The sequence below is a fragment of the Rhinopithecus roxellana genome, chromosome 15 (assembly GCF_007565055.1).
Source record: "Rhinopithecus roxellana isolate Shanxi Qingling chromosome 15, ASM756505v1, whole genome shotgun sequence".
NCBI classification, from domain to species: Eukaryota; Metazoa; Chordata; class Mammalia; order Primates; family Cercopithecidae; genus Rhinopithecus; species Rhinopithecus roxellana.
In genome coordinates, this window is record NC_044563.1 from 117,648,214 (window position 1) to 117,670,154 (window position 21,941).

General features: G+C 43.6%; 1 protein-coding gene and 1 pseudogene across 5 annotated transcripts in view; one reads left to right on the forward strand and one right to left on the reverse strand.

Annotated features, from left to right (window-relative positions):
* Positions 1-21,941, reverse strand: part of LOC104667649 (L-lactate dehydrogenase C chain) — a 51,755-nt gene that overhangs the window by 27,347 nt on the left and 2,467 nt on the right. For all 4 annotated transcript variants that reach the window (XM_010370170.2, XM_010370171.2, XM_030917152.1 and 1 more), the window contains 2 exons: positions 20,830-20,947; positions 1,734-1,907 (listed from right to left, as the gene is read on the reverse strand). In XM_010370170.2, the coding sequence (XP_010368472.2) occupies positions 1,734-1,907; positions 20,830-20,947 (292 nt within the window). The remainder of the gene's footprint in view (positions 1-1,733; positions 1,908-20,829; positions 20,948-21,941) is intronic.
* On the forward strand, positions 15,977-17,747 carry LOC104667648 (annotated as a pseudogene). The gene has a single exon (XR_748705.2). The product of XR_748705.2 is annotated as a protein transport protein Sec61 subunit alpha pseudogene (transcript).

A 21,941-nucleotide genomic window follows, 5' to 3' on the forward strand; every position in this document is an offset into this window, starting at 1 on the left:
TCTTGACTAGCTGGAATTACAGGCATGAACCACCACACACCTGGCTAATTTTGTATTTTTAATAGAGATGGGGTTTCTATATGTTGGTCAGGCTGGTCTCAAACTCCCGACCTCAAGTGATCCACCCACCTCAGCCTCCCAAAGTGCTGGGATTATAGGCATAAGCCACTGCAACTGCCTTATTCATTTATTTATTTAGAGACAGAGTCTGGCTCTTGTCACCCAGGCTGGAGTGCACTGGCGAGATCTCAGCTCACTGCAACCTCCACCTCCAGGGTTCCAGTGATTCTCCTGCCTCAGCTTCCCAAGTAGCTGAGATTAAAGGCGGCTGCCACCATGCCTGGCTAATTTTTGTATTTTTAGTAGAGATGGGGTTTCACTACTACCTGGCCAGGCTAGTCTTGAACTCCTGACCTCAGGTAATCCACCTGCCTTAGGCTCCCAAAGTGTTGCTGGTATTACAGGTGTGAGCCACCACGCCTGGCCTGGATTGGCTAAAATTTAAAACTTTTTTTTTTCTTTTTTGGTTGTTTGTTTCTGTTTTTGTTTGTTTTGTTTTGAGACAAGGTCTCACTCTGCCATTCAGGCTGTAGTGCAATGGCACAACCACAGCTCACTGCAGCCTAGACCTCTCAGGCTTACACAATCTTCATACCCAGCTTTTTTACTTTATTTTATGTACAGACAAGGTCTCCCTATGTTGCCCACACTGGTCTCAAAATCCTAGGTTCAAGCGATCCTTCTGCTTCAGCCTCCCAAAGTGTTAGGATTACAGGCATGAGCCACAATGCCCAACCGGTTTGGTAATATCTGATAGAGTAAAACATATACCTACCATATAACCTACCTATGTTACTCCCAGGTATTTACCCAAGAGAAATAAAGACATATGACCACACAAATACTTACACACAAATTATGATATTAGTTTCATTCATAATAGTCCAAAACTGGAAATAACCTCAATATGTTTCAACAGATGAATAAACAAAAAACACATGAATAAAATAGCAATTTAAATGTATAAACAATGGCTGGGTGCAGTGGCTCACATCTGTAATCCCAGCACTTTGGGAGGCCAAGGCGAATAGACTGCCTGAGCTTAGGAGTTCCAGACCAGCCTGGACAAAATGGTGAAACCCCACTTCTACCAAAAATACAAAAATTAGCTGGGTGTGGTGGGACATGCCTGTGGTCCCAGCTACTGGGGAGCCTGAGATGGGAGAATCAATTGAGCCTGGGAGGCAGAGGTTACACTGAGCCAAGATTACACCACTGCACTCCAACCTGGGGGACAGAGTAAGACTCCATCTCAAAAAAAAAAAAAAAAAAAAAAAATGTATAAACAAAAGAATACTTTGGGACTAAAAAAGGAACAATATGATACACTCAATAATATGGATGAATCCCAAAATAATTATGCTGGGTGAAAGAAGTCAGGTAGAAAAAATTACATTCAGCATGATTCCATTCACATAAAATTCCAGAAAATGGGGCCAGGGCAGAATGAGAGATGAACTGTAAAGAGGCACAAGAAAACTTTCAGAGGTAACTGAAATGTTTTGTATCCTGATCATGGTGGTAGTTTCATGAGTGATTACATTTATCAAAATTCACTGCATTATATACCTTAAATGAGTGCAATTTATTGTACCTCAATGAAGCTGATTCTTTTAAAGGAATGGTATGGAAAGATCATCCTTATGCAATAGAATGGAAGAGAGAAGACTCACCTGGATTTGAAACAACAAGAATTTTACAATCAGGACTATAATGGACTATGGCAGGAATGATTGATTTCATGATAGTCACATTACGTTGGACCAGGGCAAGGCGAGTTTCTCCCTCCTGCTGCCTTGCACCTGCTGTGACAATAACTATTCTGGAGTTTGCAGATACACTGTAATCTAAAAAGGAAACAAAACACTATATTTGGATCAAGATTACCATAACCACTGTGCCTTAACTCCTTAAAACTCTATTGTATATTCTTAGTACTATATTAAAGTATCCATGTCCCTTTATGTCTGGCATTTTGGAGATGAACGGACTTTTCTAACCTGTATAATCTGAAGGAAGCCTTGTCACTATGACTTGCCAACTTTCACATAGCTACCTCAAAAATTTTTATAACAATAGAAACTAACCCCCTTTTGCCCAAATTCCCATGTGTTATGAAGGCCCAAGGCAATGAAAGTCAGCTCTCTGCCTTCTTAGAAACACCAAAATGAGGCAAAATGAGGCCGGGCATGGTGGCTCACGCCTGTAATCCAGAATTTTGAGAGGCCAAGGCGGGCGGGTTACGAGGTTAAGAGATCAAGACCATCTTGGCCAACATGGTAAAATCCTGTCTCTACTAAAAATACAAAAATTAGCTGGGCATGGCAGCACATGCCTGTAGTCCCAGCTACTTGGGAGGCTGAGGCAGGAGAATCGCTTGAACCTGGAAGGCGGAGGTTGCAGTCAGCCAAGATCACGCCACTGCACTCTAGCCTGGCAAGACTCCGTCTCAAAAAAAGAAAAAAAAAAGAAAGACCAAAATGAATAAAGACTTAGAACCCTGAGAATTTATGTGTCTGTTTCAGGAGTCTAAGAGTGAGAATGTATTTACTTCTAATATTGTAAGGGACTGGGTTTCAATCACAAACAAGTTCTTGACCCACACAAGAAAATAAACTATGTACTAAATGACCAGTTGTTTCACCTGTTGAATACAATGTCACCACTATGTAGCTCTTACTAACTCATACTGGACTTTTTTTTTTTTCTGAGATAGGATCTCACTCTGTTGTCCAGACTGGAGTGCAGTGGTGCCATCTCAGCTCACTGCAACGTCTGCCTCTCAGGTTCGATTCTCCCATATCAGCCTCCTGAGTAGCTGGCACTACAGGCACACACCATCACACACAGCTAAATTTTGTATTTTTGGGGAGAGATGAGGTTTCACCATGTTGGCCAGGCTTGTCTCGAACTCCTGACCTCACCTGATCCACCTACCTCGGCCTCCCAAAGTGCTGTGATTATAGGCATGAGCCACCACATGTGGCCTCATACTGGACTTTTTAAAAAAGCACTATATAGCTGAAAGTTATCTACCATATGGATGTAAAAAATTACTTAAAATATCCTCTATATCTATCTCATCTCAACTTTTCATGTTCTTTTAGAAAATGAAATCTAATAGCTGGGCGTGGTGGCTCACAACTGTAATTCTAACACTTTGGGAAGCTGAGGTGGGCGGATCACTTGAGGTCAGGAGTGCAAGACCAGCCTGACCAACATGTCTCTACCAAAAATACAAAAATTAGCCAGGCATAGTGGTGCACACCTATAATCCCAGCTATTCAGGAGGCTGAGGCAGGAGAACTGCTTGAACCCGGGAGGCAGAGGTTACAGTGAGCAAGATTGCACAAAGCAAGACTCTGTCTCCAAAAAAAAAAAAAAAAAAATTAGCTTAGCATGGTGGTGCGCACCTGTAATCCCACCTACTTGGCGCAGGGTGGGGAGGGCAGCTGAGGCAGGAGAATGGCTTGAACCCAGGAGGTGGAGGTTGCAGTGAGCCCAGATCGTGCCACTGCACTCCACCCTGTGTGACAGAGTGAGACTCTGTCTCAAAAAAAAAAAAAAAAAAAAGAAAGAAAGAAAAAAAGAAAAAAAAAGAAATCTACTTAATTTTTAAAACGTTACATCTTCATTTGTGGTGATTCTTGTATCTTTCTAATCCAAAAGAGAAGATAACTTATGAAATATGAACACTGTTGTTTTTCCTGCCCCAGTAAAGATTTTAACTAGAAAGGCAAATTTAGAAAGATGGCATTTCTGGCGAGGCACAGTGGCTCACACCTGTAATCCCAGCTACTTTGGAAGGCTGAGATGGGTGGATCACTTGAGGTCAGGAGTTCAAAACCAGCCTAGCCAACATGGTAAAACCCTGTCTCTACTAAACATACAAAATTAGCTGGGTGTGATGGCACGTGTGGTAAGCCCAGTTACTCAGGAGGCTAAAGCAGGAAAATCACTTGAACCCGGGAGGTGCAGGTTGCAGTGAGCCGAGACTGTGCCACTGCACTCCAGCCTGAGTGACAGAGCAAGACTCCATCTCAAAAAAAAAAAAAAAATCTGACTCCAAATTATCTTACTAGCTTTATGTCTTATTTTTATGTCAGATTTTCCAGGTGTCCTGGTCCTGTTAATGCCATCATTTCTTTACCTGTTATTTATTTTTCTTTGTAAATATAACCACAAAGAGACCATAAACTACAGTGGTCTGGAGCAAAAGCTCTGAGGTCTAACTGCCTGTATTCCCCAACTTTGCCACTTACTAGCTGTGTAACCATGGACAATTACTTTGCCAACCCCTGTAACTCTCACTTCCTCATCTACAACGTCAAGCTAATAGCGTTTTTTTGTTTGCCTGTTTTTGTTTTTGTTTTTCTGAGGTGGAATCTTGCTCTGTCACCCAGGCTGGAGTGCAGTGGTGTGATCTCAGCTCACTGCAACCTCCACCTCCCAAGTTCAAGCAATTCCCTGCCTCAGCCTCCCAAGTAGCTGGGATTACAGGTGCCCACCACCATGCCCGGCTAATGTTGGTATTTTTAGTAGAGATGGGGTTTCACCATCTTGGCCAGGCTGGTCTTGTACTCCTGACCTCATGATCTACCCGCCTCAGCTCCCAAAGTGCTGGGATTACAGGCATGAGCTACCACGCCTGGCCGCTAATAGCCTTTTTAAAAATATGGTTCTTAAGAAGATAACTCAGTGAGTTAATACACATTAAGTACTCAACGGGGTGTATTAAATGTTCAATAAATGTTAGCAATTAATATTATTATTAGTCAAGTACCTCTTCAAATACCAATTCCTCTGCTAGATATCCCCAAGCATTTATCATATCATTCAAAAATGACATGTGGTTATATTTTGAAAGAAAAATATACAATAGGTAAAGAAATGATGGCATTTACAGGATGGGGCACCTGGAAAATCTGACATAAAAATAAGACACAAAGCCATCATATCATTCATTATTTATCATATTCATAAATACCACTTTCTTCACAGATTTGTTTATAGCACTTACTGCCTATAATTATCAAAAAGTCCTTTATAAGAGCATATGTTATCTTCCCATGGTTATGTCTTATTTAAACCTCTAACTTAATCATAAGCACCATAATATTAATAATAGGTTCTGATTTCACATTACTCCCTTCTTTCCATAAATATATCTTTTTGTTTGTTTGTTTGTTTTTGAGACAGAGTCTTGCTCTGTTACCCAGGCTGGAGTGGAGTGGCGTGATCTTGGCTCACCACAACCTAGCCTTCCCAGTTCAAGTGATTCTCCTGCCTCAGCCTCCTAAGTATCTGGGATTACAGGGACCCGCCACCACGCCCAGCTAATTTTTGTACCTTTAGTAGAAACAGTATTTTGCCATGTTGGACAGGTTGGTCTTGAACTCCTGACCTCAGGTGACCCACGTGCCTCAGGCTCCCAAAGTGCTGGGATTACAGGCGTGAGCCATCACACCTGGCCCATAAATATCTTAGCACCTTCTATGTTCCAGGCACCTGGACTCATTGTACATATGAGATAATTTAAAATACCTGTGGAGCTGGGCATAGTAGTCCTAGCTACATAGGAAGCCAAAGCAAGAGGGTCACTTGAACCCAGGAGTTAGAGGCTGCAGTGCGCTGTGATTGTGCCCATGAACAGCCATCTCGTAAACTAAAATTTTTTTTTTTTTTAATTGTGGATAATCAATGATGTTCCATCATTGCTCTTCCCCATTCGACCTCACAAAATGTATTTTCAAAATGTTCTGTTGTGAAATATTTCATAGAGAACATATAAGAAATATACATTCAATTTATAAAACATTAAACAACTCTGTTAAAACCACACAAAAGGTCGAACACGGTGGCTCATGCCTGTAATCCCAGCTACTGGGGAGGCTGAGGCATGAGAATCACTTGAACCTGGGAGACGGAGATTGCAGTGAGCTGATTGCCACTGCACTTCAGCCTGGGTAACAGGGCAAGACCTAGTCTCTAAAATATAGTAATTTTTTTAATGAAAAAAATTAAAAATATTAAACAACTCTGCCAAAACTACACAGTAAACACCTAGTTCACATTTGTCCTCCGGAGGTAGAGGTGGGAGGACTGCTTGAACCCAGGAATTCAAGAGTTTGAGGTTGTGGTGAGCTATGATCACACCCCTGAACTCCAGCCTGGGTAACAGAGCAAGACCCTGTTAAAAACAAAACAAAACAAAAAAATCCCCAAATTTATAAAACGTTGTCAACACCTTGGAAGCCCTTGCATGCCTCTAATAGATTATGTCTATCAACCATTCTTGTGGCTGGCAAAAAAATCACATCACTTTTTAAAAAGTTTTACTACCTATGCATGTTTAAATTACATATTGTTGTTTTGTTTTGTTTTGAGACGACTCTATCTCCCAGGTACAGTGCCATGATCTCAGCTCACCTAAACTTCCGCCTCCCAGGTTTAAGCGATTCTCCTGCCTCAGTCTCCTGAGTAGCTGGGATTACAGGCACGTGCCACCACAACCAGCTAATTTTTGTATTTTTAGTAGAGACAGGGTTTTGCCATGTTGGCCAGGCTGACCTCAAGTGATCCGCCCACCTCAGCCTCCCAAAGTGCTATGATTACAGGCATAAGCCACCACACCCGGCATTACATAGTAAATTTTACCTGTGTTTGAATCATAAGGTATGTATTCCCTTAACTAAATACTATGTATCTGATACTTATCCATATTAATGTGTGTCCCTGTAGTTCCTTCACTTTCACTGCTGTGCAATATTACACTGCATAATATACACAACTTAGTACTGGGATTCATTGACTTGTTTACAGTTTGGGGCTACTACAAAGTAAACCACAATACATTCTTGTGCATGTATCCTAGTGCACATGTGCGTTAAGTTTTCTTGGGAATATACTTAAAAGTGTAATTTCCAGGTTGTGGGATATGTTCATGTTCAACTTCACCAGGTAATGACAAACTTGTGGGTTTTCTTTTTTTTTTTTTTTTTTGTCTGAGATGGAGTTTCGCTCTGTCGCCCAGGCTGGAGTGCAGTGCTGTGATCTAGGCTCACTGCAACCTCTGCCTCCTGGGTTCAAGTGATTCTCCTGCCTCAGCCTCCTGAGTAGCTGGGATTACAGGCGCGCACCACCACGCCTGGCTAATTTTTGTATTTTTAGTACAGACGGGGTTTCACCAGGTTGGTCAGGATGGTCTCAAACTCCTGACCTTGTGATCCGCCCACCTCGACCACCCAAAGTGCTGGGATTACAGGCGTGAACCACCGCACCTGGCCAAACTTGTTTCTTTAATTGGTTTTACTATACTCCTACACGCTGTGTATGACAGCACTTATTGTTCCACATCCTCATAAACAGTGTCACACTTTTACCAATCTAGTGGGTGGGTAATGGCATAATGATATGGTTTTTACTTTCCTGTGCTTGGTTATTGAGTTTTTTCCCCTGTATTTATAAGCCACTTGAGGGTCTTCTTTTGTAAATTATTGAAGCCTTTTCTGATTTTTCTACTGAGCTGTACATATTTTTCTTAAATATTATATTAATACACGTATTTTTATTCTGAACACTATTCCTTTGTTAGATGTTAACACTGCAAATATCTTCTCTCAGTTTATGGCTTGTCTCTTCACTCTTTTACATCATATTTTTGTGAACACTCTTAACTTTGTATTCTTTATTGATTATGCTTTTTGTGTCTTTGTGTTTAAATCAGTCCCTACCTTCAGGTCATAAGAATATTCTACGTTATCTTCTAAAGACAAACTTTGAAGTTTTGCTTTTCACATTTTAGTCTTGAACCAACCTGGATTTGATTTTTGTGTGTGGTATCAGGTAGGGTGTGTGTGTGTGGTACCAGTTTATTTTTTCCATAACTGCTGCCATTAGAACAATTTTAAAGGTCCATAAATTTCCTATTTATCTAGAAAATTATCAGTGTTATATAACAATCTTTTATATTGTCTCCTGATTAAGTCTCTGCACACAATTAGTGCTTTATAATAAATCTGGAATCAGCTTGGAATGTCCAATAATAACGAAACCTGCGGGGTTTTGCATAGGATTGCATATAATCAATATGGGAAGAATGGATAGCTTACAATATTGAGACTTCTATGAACAAGCAATATCCCTTCATTTATTTATTTTACTCTCAAGTAGCTGGGACTACAGGTGTGTGCCACCACCCCCGGCTAATTTTTTGTATTTTTAGCAGAGACAGGGTTTCACCATGTTGGCCAGGCAGGTCTCGAACTCTTGACCTCAAGGGATCCACTTGACTCCGCCTCACAAAGTGCTGGGATTACAGGCGTGAGCTACTGCACCCAGCCTCCCCTCATTTATTTAGATAATATATTCTTTGAGGGTTTTTGTTTTTTTTTTTTTGGTTTTTATTTTTTATTTTTATTTATTTATTTATTTATTTTTTGAGACATGTCACCCAGGCTGGAGTGCAATGGTGCAACCTCAGTTCACTGTGACTTTTGCCTCCCAGGCTCAAGCCATCCTTCCACCTCAGCATCTCCAGTAGCTGGGACTCAGGCACACATCACCATGCTCAGCTAATTTTTGTATTTTTGGTAAAGACAGGGTTTCACCATGTTTTCCAGGCTGGTCTTAATCTCCTCCACTAAAGCAATACTCCCGCCTGGGATTCCCGAAGTGCTAGGATTACAGGTACCACATGGGTCCCAGCCTGACACTTAATATCTTCTAATGAGGTGGTATGTTTTCTGCACAAAAGCTCTTATCCCAGGTATTTCCTATTTTGATGATATTGTAAATAATAGCTTTACGTTTCTTTTGCCTGGTTTTGACATCAGAAATACAATGGATTTTTTTTTTTTTTTTTTTTTTTGAGATGGAGTCTCGCTCTGTCGCCCAGGCTGGAATACACTGCCACAGTCTCGGCTCACTGCAACTTCCACCTCCCAGGTTCAACCAATTCTCCTACCTCAGCCTACCAAGTAGCTGGGATTACAGGTGTGCACCACTACACCCAGCTAATTTTTGTATTTTTAGTAGAGACGGGGTCTCGCCGTGTTGCCCAGGCTGGTCTCAAACTCCTGGCCTTAAGTGATCCACCACCTCAGCCTCCCAGAGTGCTGGGATTATAGGCGTGGGCCACCGTGCCCGGCCTCAATTTCTGATTACTAACTTTGTCTGTCATCCTTGCTAAACTTTTAGTTTCATATGCTGTCCTCCTCTTATATTTCTTTTCTATCTTCTTTTTAATTCATTCGGTATGTTTATCTAATATTACTTCTTCCTCTTTACTAATTTTTTTGTTTTTTTGGATCAGAGTCTCACTCCATAGCTCAGGCTGGAGTGCAGTGGCATCAATCTTGGCTCAATGCAACCTCTACCTCCCGGGTTCAAGTGATTCTCCTGCCTCAGCCTCCTGAGTAGCTGGGGTTACAGGCATGCATCACCACATGCAGCTAATTTTTGTAGTTTTAGTAGAGACGGGGTTTCACCATGTTGGTCAGACTGGTCTTGAACTCTTGACCTCAAATGATTCACCTGCATTGGCCTCCCAAAGTGCTGAGATTACAGGCATGAGCCACCATGCCCGCACCCCTTTACGAATTTAAAACTTTCTGTTCTTTTGTTAGTTGTCACAGAAGTTAGACCATGTCATCTATAATCCCAGCTGAGCAAGACAGGAGGATCGTTTGGGTCCAGGAGTTTGAGACCAGCCTGGGCAACACAGCAAGATCCCGTCTCTTTGTGTTTTTTGTTTGTTTCGAGATGGAGTTTCACTCTTGTCACCCAGGTTGGAGTGTAACAGCATGATCTCGGCTCACTGCAACCTCCATCTCCCGGGTTAAAGTGATTCTCCTGCCTCAGGTTCCTGAGTAGCTGGGATTATAGGCATGCATCACCACGCCTGGCTAATTTTTGTATTTTTAGTAGAGATGGGATTTCACCAGGTTGGTCAGGCTGGTCTCAAACTCCTGACCTCAAGTGATCTGCCTGCCTAGCCTTCCAAAGGATTACAGGCATGAGCCACTGCATCCGACCTAGACCTCACCTCTTTCAAAATTATTTAAAAATTTGAGGCCGGGCATGGTGGCTCACTCCTATAAGCCCAGCACTTTGGGAGGCTGAGGTGGGCAGATCAACTGAGGTCAGGAGTTAGAGACCAGCCTGGCCAACATGGTGAAACCCCATCTCTACTAAAACTACAAAAAATTAGCCAGGCTCAGTGGTGGGCACCTGTAATTCCAGCTACTTGAGAGGCTGAGGCAGGAGAATCACTTGAACCTGGGAGGCGGAGGGTGCAGTGAGCTGAGATCATACCACTGCACTCCAGCCTGGGTGACAGTGTGAGACTTTGTCTCAATAACATAACATAACATAACATAACATAACATAACATAACATAACATAACATAACATAACATAACATATAAAAATTTGAAAAAAAATTACAACATGCATTTTTAACTTATCAAAGTTCAATCACCACACTTCCTGCTTCCCTAATGACAAAGGAAACTTAGAACACTACTTCATTCATCACTATCCCCCTCACCCATAGATTTATAGGCTATATTTAAATTTTTTTTAATCCCCAAGACTACAGTTTTATACAATTGATGTTTATTTAGATTTGCCTTCATATTTACCATTTTCTCTGCCCTTCATTTTTTGTCTTGCATCACAGATCTTGTATGTGAGATCACTTTTCTTTTGCCTGAGAGATATACTTTTGTGTTTCCTTTAGGGAGGGTCTGACAGTAATTGTCTCAGTCTATTTCTGAAAATATCTTCATTCACTGTTCCTTTTTTTTTTTTTTTTAAGAGACAAGATTTCACTATGCTGCCCAGGCTGGTCTCAAAGTGATCCTTCTGCCTCAGTCTGCTACCAGGCCCAGCTTTGTCCTTGGTCTTGAAAGATGTTTTTGCTGGGTAGATTCCAGATTGACACTTACTCCTCCCTTAGCACATTAAAAATATCATTCCATTGTCTTCTGGTTTCACTGCTGCTATTGTCACGCTCTCCCTTTTCTATAGGTAATTTATCTTCTCTCTGACAATTTTTATGAACTCCTTTTTGCCTTCAGTGTTCTCCAATTTCACAAGAATATGTCCAGGTAGGGATACTGTATTTATTATCTTGAGATTATTTGGCTTCTTAAATCTGTGGGTTGATATTTTTCAGTGTCTTCAAAAATGCTCAATCATAATCTCTTCAAATGTGATGATTCTATCCTCCATGACTCTTAACCTGTTATATTTTCCACTTCTTGTCTTCTGGGTAATTGCCTTAGATTAGCCACTTCTCTCTTTAAATGTGTCTAATCTATCATTATATCCATAGAGGTGGTGGTGGTGGTGGTGGTTGTTTTAAGATGGAGTCTCGCTTTGTTGCCCAGGCTGGAGTGTGGAGTGGTGCCATCTCAGTTAATTGCAACCTCTGCCTCCAGGTTCAAGTGATTCTCTTGCCTCAGCCTCCTGAATAGCTGGGACTACAGGCATGCACCACCATACCCAGCTAATTTTTGTATTTTTAGTAGAGACAGGTTTTCACCATGTTGGCCAGGCTGATCTCCAACTCCTGATCTCAACCAATCCACCTGCCTCAGCTTCCCAAAGTGCTGGGATTACAGGACTGAGCCACCATGCCTGGCTCCAATGAGTTTTTATTTCACATTTATAAGTCATATTTTGTTATTTTTTAAATGTTTTTATAGTTTCCTGTCTCATGCTGATATGTTCAAGTCTGTCCTTTATTTTTTAAGTAGAATAATCATATTAATTTTATAATTTGTGTTTGATAATTTTTAAATCTATAGTGGCATGTTTCTGTTATGCTGGTTCTTGCTCATGCCTTTTCTCGCAGATTTAATTGTTTCTATTGTGAGATGTTCATTTTTCTCTGGAAGTTTATTTGTGGAAGTTCCTTGAGGCCCGAAATAAAGTGAGTTTCCTCCAGATACCATCTGATTGCTTAAGGTTTTCTGGAACTCAAATAAGAGCCAGCTTGTGGTTCCAAATCCTTAGCAGGTATTTTCCCCCACTAAAGTGTCTAAGACATTCAATGTTATTTGCAGTCCCCAAAGGCAGGGAGAGAATAATTATTTGTAGATCATTACATTAATGGCATAGTTCTGGCAATGGTAAACTACTGTTGGCAGGCAAGCGATATCTGGTCTACCACCTGTTTGGTAAATATAGTCTCACTGGAGCCACACCCACTTGCTTATGTATTATTGTCTGTGGCTTCCTTTTGCACTACGACAGCAGAGTAGGTATAATAGGAACTACGTAGCTGGAAAAACCTAAAATATCTACTGTCTGACTCTTTCCAGAAAAAGTTTAGTAACCTCTGGTTTAGTCCACTAGGGTACCAGCTTTGTGGGGTGATCTCCCCAAATCAAGCTCTGTCTCTGGTCTCCTAAATTTTATGAGTCAGTGAATACCAAAATTGATGTCCACCATGTTTGGCTAATGCTATTAGTGTAAAAAGAGCTATCAGAGCTGCAGTGCTCTGCTTAACTCTCTGGTTTCCTCATTCAGCACCTGTTGTGGAAATGCTTTTTTGTTAAGAGCATATTCTTTCTTAAGGATTGATTTTTTTTATTTGATATTTTATGCAGGAGTATTCTCATTTACAGCAAAAGATTAATCCAGGTATTTATCCTGCCGTATTATTAGAAATTGAAGGTTGAATATGTTTTCAAGAATTTTAAAATATGGCCAGGTGTGGTGGCTCACACCTATAATCCCAGCACTTTGGGAGGCTGAGGTGGGTGGATCACTTGAAGTCAGGCATTCAAGACCTGGCCAACATGGTGAAACTCCGTCTCTACTAAAAATACAAAAATTAGCTGGGAATGGTGGTATGAACCTGTAATCCCAGCTACTTGGGAGGCTGAGGCAGGAGAATCTCTTTTTTTTTTTTTTTTTTTTTTTTGAGACGGAGTCTTGCTCTGTCGCCCAGGCTGGAATGCAGTGGCCGGATCTCAGCTCACTGCAAGCTCCGCCTCCCGGGTTCACGCTATTCTCCTGCCTCAACCTCCGGAGTAGCTGGGACTACAGGCGCCCGCCACCTCGCCCGGCTAGTTTTTTTTTTGTATTTTTTAGTAGAGACGGGGTTTCACCGTGTTAGCCAGGATGGTCTCCATCTCCTGACCTCGTGATCCACCCGTCTCGGCCTCCCAAAGTGCTGGGATTACAGGCTTGAGCCACCGCGCCCGGCTGGAGAATCTCTTGAACCTGGGAGGTGGAGGTTGCAGTGAGCAGAGATCACACCACTGCACTCCAGCCTGGGTGACAGAGCAAGATTCTGTCTCAAAAAATAAAATAAAATAAAATAATAAAATAAAATAAAATAAAATAGTAATGCTCTTTTGACTCCATTTAACCAATCCACCAAATTAACTGATACAAAACATACTGATACCCCAGGCATATTAAACACTCTCAACTAATAAACTACTATCTAGTATGTCTATGTACTTCTGCTCATTAGTTGCTACGTATCAAGAATTAGTCATATTTGTACCCAAATATATTTATGTAATTATATGTATTATTATTATATATAATTAAAGATAATATAAGTCGCTGAATACCAGTGTGAAAGAAATGTTTGGTAAAGGTAAACACTACATTCAACATTGAGATTTGAGGGACAGGAAGATATGAATATACAGAATGTATAAACTGACTTGGTAATGTTTTATTTCTTTTGCTGAGTGGTAGATCCACTGATGTTTGTTATATTATTATTATCATTATTTTTTTTTTTTTTTGAGGCGGAGTCTTGCTCTGTCACCCGGACTGGAGTGCAGTGGCCAGATCTCAGCTCACTGCAAGCTCCGCCTCCCGGGTTTACGCCATTCTCCCGCCTCAGCCTCCCGAGCAGCTGGGACTACAGGCGCCCGCCACCTTGCCCGGCTAGTTTTTGTATTTTTAGTAGAGACGGGCTTTCAGCGTGTTAGCCAGGATGGTCTCGATCTCCTGACCTCGTGATCCGCCCGTCTCGGCCTCCCAAAGTGCTGGGATTACAGGCTTGAGCCACCGCGCCCGGCCTGTTTGTTATATTATTATATATATTTTAGCAATAGGATCTTCCTTTGTGCCCAGGCTGGAGTGCAGTGGTACAATCATAGCTCACTGCAACCTTGAACTCAAGCAATCCTCCTGTGTCAGCCTCGCAAAGCTAGGGCTATAGGCACAATGGAGACAGGTCTCACTATGTTGCCTCTGGCTGATTTCAAACTCCTGGCCTCAAGAGACCCTCCTACATCAGCCTCCCAACATTACATTATTTTGAATCTCTTTTCTCTATCACGTATTCCATAATTAATGTTAAAAATAACTGTTTCTATGAAAAGTTAATCCCTGGGACAACATTAAAAGCAAGTTGTTTAAAAATTGTCCGTCTAGGTTTGAGAAAGGGATAAAAATGGGCTGGGCGTGGTGGCTCACACCTACAATTGCTTGAGCCTAGGAGTTTGAGACCAGCCTGAGCAACAGAGTGACACTCTATCTCTACAAATAGTAATTTTTTAAAAATTAGCCGGGTGTGGTGCCGTGCACCTATAGTCCCAGCTACCCAGGCGGATGAGGTGGGAGGATCACCTGAGCCTGGGAATTCGAGGCTGCAGTGAACTATGATTACACCACTGCACTCCAGCCTGGTGAAACTGTTTTCAAAAATAAAATAAATAGTCATAAAATTTAGTAAGGTTTTATAACCAGACCGCTTCATGAACACTTTTAAATTTCTTGTAGTACTTTAAAGCAATCTAAATGATCATTATTGACGTGCTTTCAGAAAGACACTGCCTGTTGTCCCAGGTACTTGCCAGGCTGAGGCAGGAGGACCACTTCAGTCCAGGAGTTCGAGATTGTAGTGTGCTAAGACCATGCCTATAAATTGCACTCCAGGCCGGGTGCAGTGGCTCACACCTATAATCACAGCACTTTGGGAGGCCAAGGCAGGCGGGTCACCTGAGGTCAGGAGTTCAATACCAGCCTGGCCAACATGGTGAAACCCTGTCTCTGCTAAAAATACAAAACTTAGCCAGGCACGGTGGCGCACACTTATAGTCCCAGCTACTTGGGAGGCTGAGGCAGGAGAATCGTTTGAACCTGGGAAGTGGAGGTTGCGGTGAGCTGAGGTTGCGGCAAGCTGTGGTTGTGATGAGCTGAGATTGCACCACAGCACTCCAGCCTGGGCAACAGATCAAGACTCTGTTTCAAAAATAAATAAATAAATAAATGATTAGCCACTCCAGTCTGGGCAACATGGAGAGGACAGGAAAGGAAGGAGGGCTGGGGAGGGGAGTGGAGGGGAGAGGATCAGAGGGGGAAGAGGAGGAAAGGAGGAGTGAAATGAAGGGAGAAGGGAAAGGGTGAAGGAAAGGGAAAGGGAAAGGGAAAGGAAAAAGGAAGGGAAGGGGAAGATGGAAGGGAACGGGAAGGGGATAGGAAGGCACTGCAAAATTCTAATCAGCTGAGCCGTACTCAGAGGACTTGCCCTGCAAGCGGAAAATCAGCAAATGAACTTACATCTATCTACATGTGTATGCTTTGGGTCAATATAAAATGTTTATCATGGCTCTTTCTAATAAGCATGTTTAAATTAGGTAACTGCCTTCAATCTCGATCATGTTAGATAAGAGGGCTTCTAGTAGATAGTATCACATTACCAAAGAGTGTACCATATACTTTAGTGTATGATAAAATAATTATGTTTCCTAATTATCTGAGGCTTCTTAGTTGGTCAACAGATGATGCTAATGCCAATGAGGCCAAGTTCTAAATTTCTTATGTTCTATGGCCTCATGCTATGCCTTGAAACCTGGTTCACTATAAACATAGAAAGAAAGCTAAAGAATATGGATAAATGGGGCCCTGCCCCGGCCCGGCCCCGCCCCGCGCCTCGCCGTGCCGCTGGCCGCCGGGCTAGCACTGACGTGTCTCTCGGCGGAGGTGCTGTGCGGTGGAACAGACTGGGCCGCGGGCAGCGTCGCGTCACGCAGAGCAGAGCTGAGCCGAAGCGGGACCCGGAGCCCGAGCAGCCGCCGCCATGGCAATCAAATTTCTGGAAGTCATCAAACCCTTCTGTGTCATCCTGCCGGAAATTCAGAAGCCGGAGAGGAAGATTCAGTTTAAAGAGAAAGTGCTGTGGACCGCTATCACCCTCTTTATCTTCTTAGTGTGCTGCCAGATTCCCGTTTGGGATCATGTCTTCAGATTCAGCTGACCCTTTCTATTGGATGAGAGTGATTCTAGCCTCTAACAGAGGCACATTGATGGAGCTGGGGATCTCTCCCATTGTCACGTCTGGCCTTATAATGCAACTCTTGGCTGGTGCCAAGATAATTGAAGTTGGTGACACCCCAAAAGACCGAGCTCTCTTCAACGGGGCCCAAAAGTTATTTGGCATGATCATTACTATCGGCCAGTCTATCGTGTATGTGATGACCGGGATGTATGGGGACCCTTCTGAAATGGGTGCTGGCATTTGCCTGCTAATCACCATTCAGCTCTTTGTTGCTGGCTTAATTGTCCTACTTTTGGATGAACTCCTGCAAAAAGGATATGGCCTTGGTTCTGGTATCTCCCTCTTCATTGCAACTAACATCTGTGAAACCATCGTATGGAAGGCATTCAGCCCCACCACTGTCAACACTGGCCGAGGAATGGAATTTGAAGGTGCTATCATTGCACTTTTCCATCTGCTGGCCACACGCACAGACAAGGTCCGAGCCCTTCGGGAGGCATTCTACCGCCAGAATCTCCCCAACCTCATGAATCTCATCGCCATCATCTTTGTCTTTGCAGTGGTCATCTATTTCCAGGGCTTCCGAGTGGACCTGCCAATCAAGTCGGCCCGCTACCGCGGCCAGTACAACACCTACCCCATCAAGCTCTTCTATACGTCCAACATCCCCATCATCCTGCAGTCCGCCCTGGTGTCCAACCTTTATGTCATCTCCCAAATGCTCTCAGCTCGCTTCAGTGGCAACTTGCTGGTCAGCCTGCTGGGCACCTGGTCGGACACGTCTTCTGGGGGTCCCGCACGTGCTTATCCAGTTGGTGGCCTTTGCTATTACCTGTCCCCTCCAGAATCTTTTGGCTCTGGGTTAGAAGACCCGGTCCATGCAGTTGTATACATAGTGTTCATGCTGGGCTCCTGTGCATTCTTCTCCAAAACGTGGATTGAGGTCTCAGGTTCCTCTGCCAAAGATGTTGCAAAGCAGCTGAAGGAGCAGCAGATGGTGATGAGAGGCCACCGAGAGACCTCCATGGTCCATGAACTCAATCGGTACATCCCCACAGCCGCGGCCTTTGGTGGGCTGTGCATCGGGGCCCTCTCGGTCCTGGCTGACTTCCTGGGTGCCATTGGGTCTGGAACTGGGATCCTGCTCGCGGTCACCATCATCTACCAGTACTTTGAGATCTTCGTTAAGGAGCAGAGCGAGGTCGGCAGCATGGGGGCCCTGCTCTTCTGAGCCCGTCTCCCAGATGGGTTGAGGAAGCTGCTCCAGAAGCGCCTCGGAAGGGGAGCTCTCATCATGGCGCGTGCTGCTGTGGCATATGGACTTTTGTTTAATAATGTTTTTGAATTTCGTATTCTTTCATTCCACTGTGTAAAGTGCTAGACATTTTCCAATTTAAAATTTTGCTTTTTATCCTGGCATTGGCAAAAAGAACTGTGAAAGTGAAATTTTATTCAGTCAACTGCCAGAGAAGTGGGAATGGTATAGGATTGTCCCCAAGTGTCCATGTAACTTTTGTTTTAACCTTTGCACCTTCTCAGTGCCGCATGCGGCTGCAGCAGTCTCACCTATTTCCCCACAAAGGGAATTTCTCACTCTGGTTGGAAGCACAAAAACTGAAATGTCTACGTTTCATTTTGGCAGTAGGGTGTGAAGCTGGGACCAGATCATGTATTTCCCGGAGACGTGGGACCTTGCTGGCATGTCTCCTTCACAATCAGGCGTGGGAATATCTGGCTTAGGACTGTTTTTCTCTTTAAGACACCATTGTTTTCCCTTATTTTAAAGGTGATTTTTTTTTTAAGGACAGAACTTCTTCCAAAAGAGAGGGAAGGCTTTCCCAGAAGACATTCCCGGCCGTCTGTGGATTTGTCTGTGTGCACCTGTTGGCTCTTCTAGCTGACTCTTCTGGTTGGACTTCAGAGTTTGCCTGTTTCTGCTAGCTCCATGTTTAGTCCACTTGGGTCATCGGCTCTACCAAACTGAGCCTGGCCAAGCTAGGGGGATAGACCCTTGCAGTGATGTCCATTTGTCTAGATTCTGCCAGTTATCACTGGACGCGTCTCCTCGCGGCTGCCCTAGCAAGGGGAGACATTGTGGTGGCTATCAGACATGGACAGAAACTGACTTAGTGCTCACAAGCCACTACACCTTCTGGGCTGAAGATCACCCAGCTGTGTTTTCAGTTTTCTTACCATGCTTAGGACTGCACACAAGTGAGCAGACGCCACCGACTTCCTTTCTGCATCACCAGTGTCGTCAGCAGAGAGAAGACAGCACAGGCTCAAGGTCGGTAGTGAAGTCAGGTTCGGGGTGTGTGGGCTGTGGTGGTGTTGATCAGTTGCTCCAGTGTTTGAACTAAGAAGACTCATATTTATATCTGGAATAAGTTCTGTTTGTGCTGACAGGTGGCCTAGGTCCTGGGGATGGGCACCCTCCCTCTGTCCTTGAGGGAGTCCCCTCTTAGGACAGGCACTGCCTGGCAGCAAGGGCAGCAGAGTTGGGTACTGAGATCCTGAGGAGCTCGAGGTTTCGAGCTGGCTTTAGACATTGGTGGGACCAAGGATGTTTTGCTGGATGCCCCAATCCTAAGAATGGGTCCTGGGGGTGCATGCAGCCTATCGGGGAGACTCCACACTGACAGTGGGCACACGGCAGCCTGCGAAGCACAGGGCCACCGCCACAGCCTGGCAGAGGGGCACACTGTCTGGAGACCTCGCTGGCAGTGCTAGCCAGGAAACAGAGTGACCAAGGGACAAGAAGGGACTTGCCCAAAGCCACCCAGCAACTCAGCAGCAGAACCAAGATGGGCCCCAGGCTCCTCCATATGGTCCAGGGCTTACCACCCTATCACACGTGGCCTTGTCTAGACCCAGTCCTGAGCAGGGGAGAGGCTCTGAGACCTGATGCCCTCCTACCCACATGGTTCTCCCACTGCCCTGTCCACTCTGCTGCTACAGAGGGGCAGGGCCTCCCCAGCCCATGCTTAGGAATGCTTGGCCTCTGGCAGGCAGGCAGCTGTACCCAAGCTGGTGGGCTGGGGACTGGAGGGCGCCAGGCCTCAGGAGGAGCCCCATAGTCCTGCCTGCAGCCTGTAACCATCGGCTGGGCCCTGCAAGGCCCATACTCACACCCTGTGGGTGATGGTCACAGTGGGTGGGTGGGGACCGACCCCAGCTTCCAGGGGACTGTCACTGTGGACGCCAAAATGGCATAACTGAGACAAGGTGAATAAGTGACAAAGCCAATTTTTTACAAGAAAAAAAAAAAAAGAATATGGATAAATGTACTAATAAATATTACAAAAACTCTTCAAGATTGTATATTCTTGGGAGAATATATAAGACAAGCTTAAGGCCGGGCGTGGTGGCTCACGCCTGTAATCCCAGCACTTTGGGAGGCTGAGGCAGGCGGATCACAAGATCAGGAGATCGAGACCACGGTGAAACCCCATCTCTACTAAAAATACAAAAATTAGCCGGGCACGGTTGCGGGCGCCTGTAGTCCCAGCTACTGGGGAGGCTGAGGCAGAAGAATGGCGGGAACCCGGGAGGCGGAGCTTGCAGTGAGCCGAGATCGCGCCACTGCACTCCAGCCTGGGCGACAGAACGAAACTCTGTCTCAAAAAAAAAAAAAAAGACAAGCTTTAAAGCATTTATACATCAGTTATGTAAAAAAAAAAAGCTTAGAAAACCTACATAAAGTTATTAATAGAAGAGATTCAATTTTTCTTTATACTTTTTTATGTTTTCCAAATATGCTCCAATTATATTGAAATGTTATTTTTAAAAAATTAAATTTTTAAATTATATATGGCCCGGCTGGGCACGGTAGCTCATACCTGTAATTCCAGCACTTTGGAAGGTCGAGGCAGGTGGATCACCTGAAGTCCGGAGTTCGAGTCCAGCCTGGCCAACATATAGTGAAACCCCATCTCTACTAAAAATAACAAAAATCAGCCAGGTGTGGTGGCGCATGCCTATAATCCCAGCTACCCGGGAGAATGAGGCAAGAAAATTGATTGAACCCGGGCAGTGGAGGTTGCAGTGAGTTGAGATAGTGCCACTGCACTCCAGCCTGGGAGACAGAGCGAGACTCTATCTCAAAGTAAGTAAATAAATAAAAATAAACTATATGGCCCAATCACCTGAGGTCAGGAGTTCAAGACCAGCCTGGCCAACATGGCGAAACCCCGTCTCTACTAAAAATACAAAAATCAGCCAGGCGTGGTGGCGCATGCCTGTAATCCCAGCTACACGGGAGACTGAGGCAGGAGAATCGCTTGAAGCTGGAAGGTGAAAGTTGCAGTGAGCCGAGATCGCACCACTACACTCCAATCTGGGTGACAGAGTGAGACTCTCTCAAAAAACAAAAAAAATTAATTAACTAAATTAAATTATACGGCCCAATGGCATAGTGCTATTTTTAATTTTATATTTATTGATATCAGTTTGGTAAAATTTATTACTTTTTTTAAAAGCTTTGAAAATAACTTTATAAAACTAAAATTAACCTGTTCCAGAGGTAATCTTTGAAGTACTAAAGAAAAGACTGCCATGCTGAAGATCCATCATTTCTCCCTTCAGCTTGTCCGATGCAACATCAACAAGGGCAAGTTCATCAGCCAAATCCTAAAATACATGAAAGTTCTGAACAGAATGTTCCTACTTAAGTTTTAAGAGAATAAGAAGAATTTTCATGTGGCTACTTGATAATTAAAAGACTCTCATATTTTAATAGGAAAAAATGATATAAAAATAGTTTTTCAATGAGCCTGGGTGACTGAAAGTCAAGGTAAGTAAACATTAGGATGTAGCAAAAATTATTGTTTGACTTCACATAATTGTCAGAACTTTTCAGAGTTGGGGGTTTTTTTGTTTTTGTTTTTGTTTTTGCCATTCAGATAACAATTTGAAACCAAGGAAAATAAAATGATTTCAAAGGCTTTTATTTAGCCTTTATTTTTGTGTTTTTTGTTTTGTTTTGTTTGAGATGGCATCTCTCATTCTGTCACCCAGGCTGGAGTACAGTGGCACAATCTCAGGCACTGCAACCTCCGTCTCCCAGGTTCAAGCGATTTTTGTGCTTCAGCCTCCTGAGTAGCTGGGATTACAGGTGCCTGCCACCACGTCCGGCTAATTTTTGTATTTTTAGTAGAGACGGGGTTTCACCATATTGGTCAGGCTGGTCTCAAACTCCTGACCTCAAGTGATCTGCCCACCTCAGCCTCGCAAAGTCCTGGGATTACAGTCCTGAGTCACTGCGCCTGGCCAGGATTTTATTATATTTAATCTTAAGCCTAATTTCTGAGTTGGCTGAAGCTGCTTTTAGTATGCGTTGTTATGGCCCAGACAGGAAGGTAACCACTTCTGATGAACACTTACTGTTTTCATCTGTCTAGCGTCCCTTTTTCTGGTAATAGAATTGCTCTTTTCCATGGGAACCCATTCCATGTGTTTCAGTGCAGTACAACTAACATTGGTCTTCCAAGCTTGGGGTAGATGGGCATAAAACCAGACCTAGCCAATTGTTCCATCCTTTTCTTCTGGTCACAGAAATCAGTTCATAAGTGGACATATGGCCCAGGTATAAGAAACAAGCATGTCTATGAAGTTTGAAATGGAA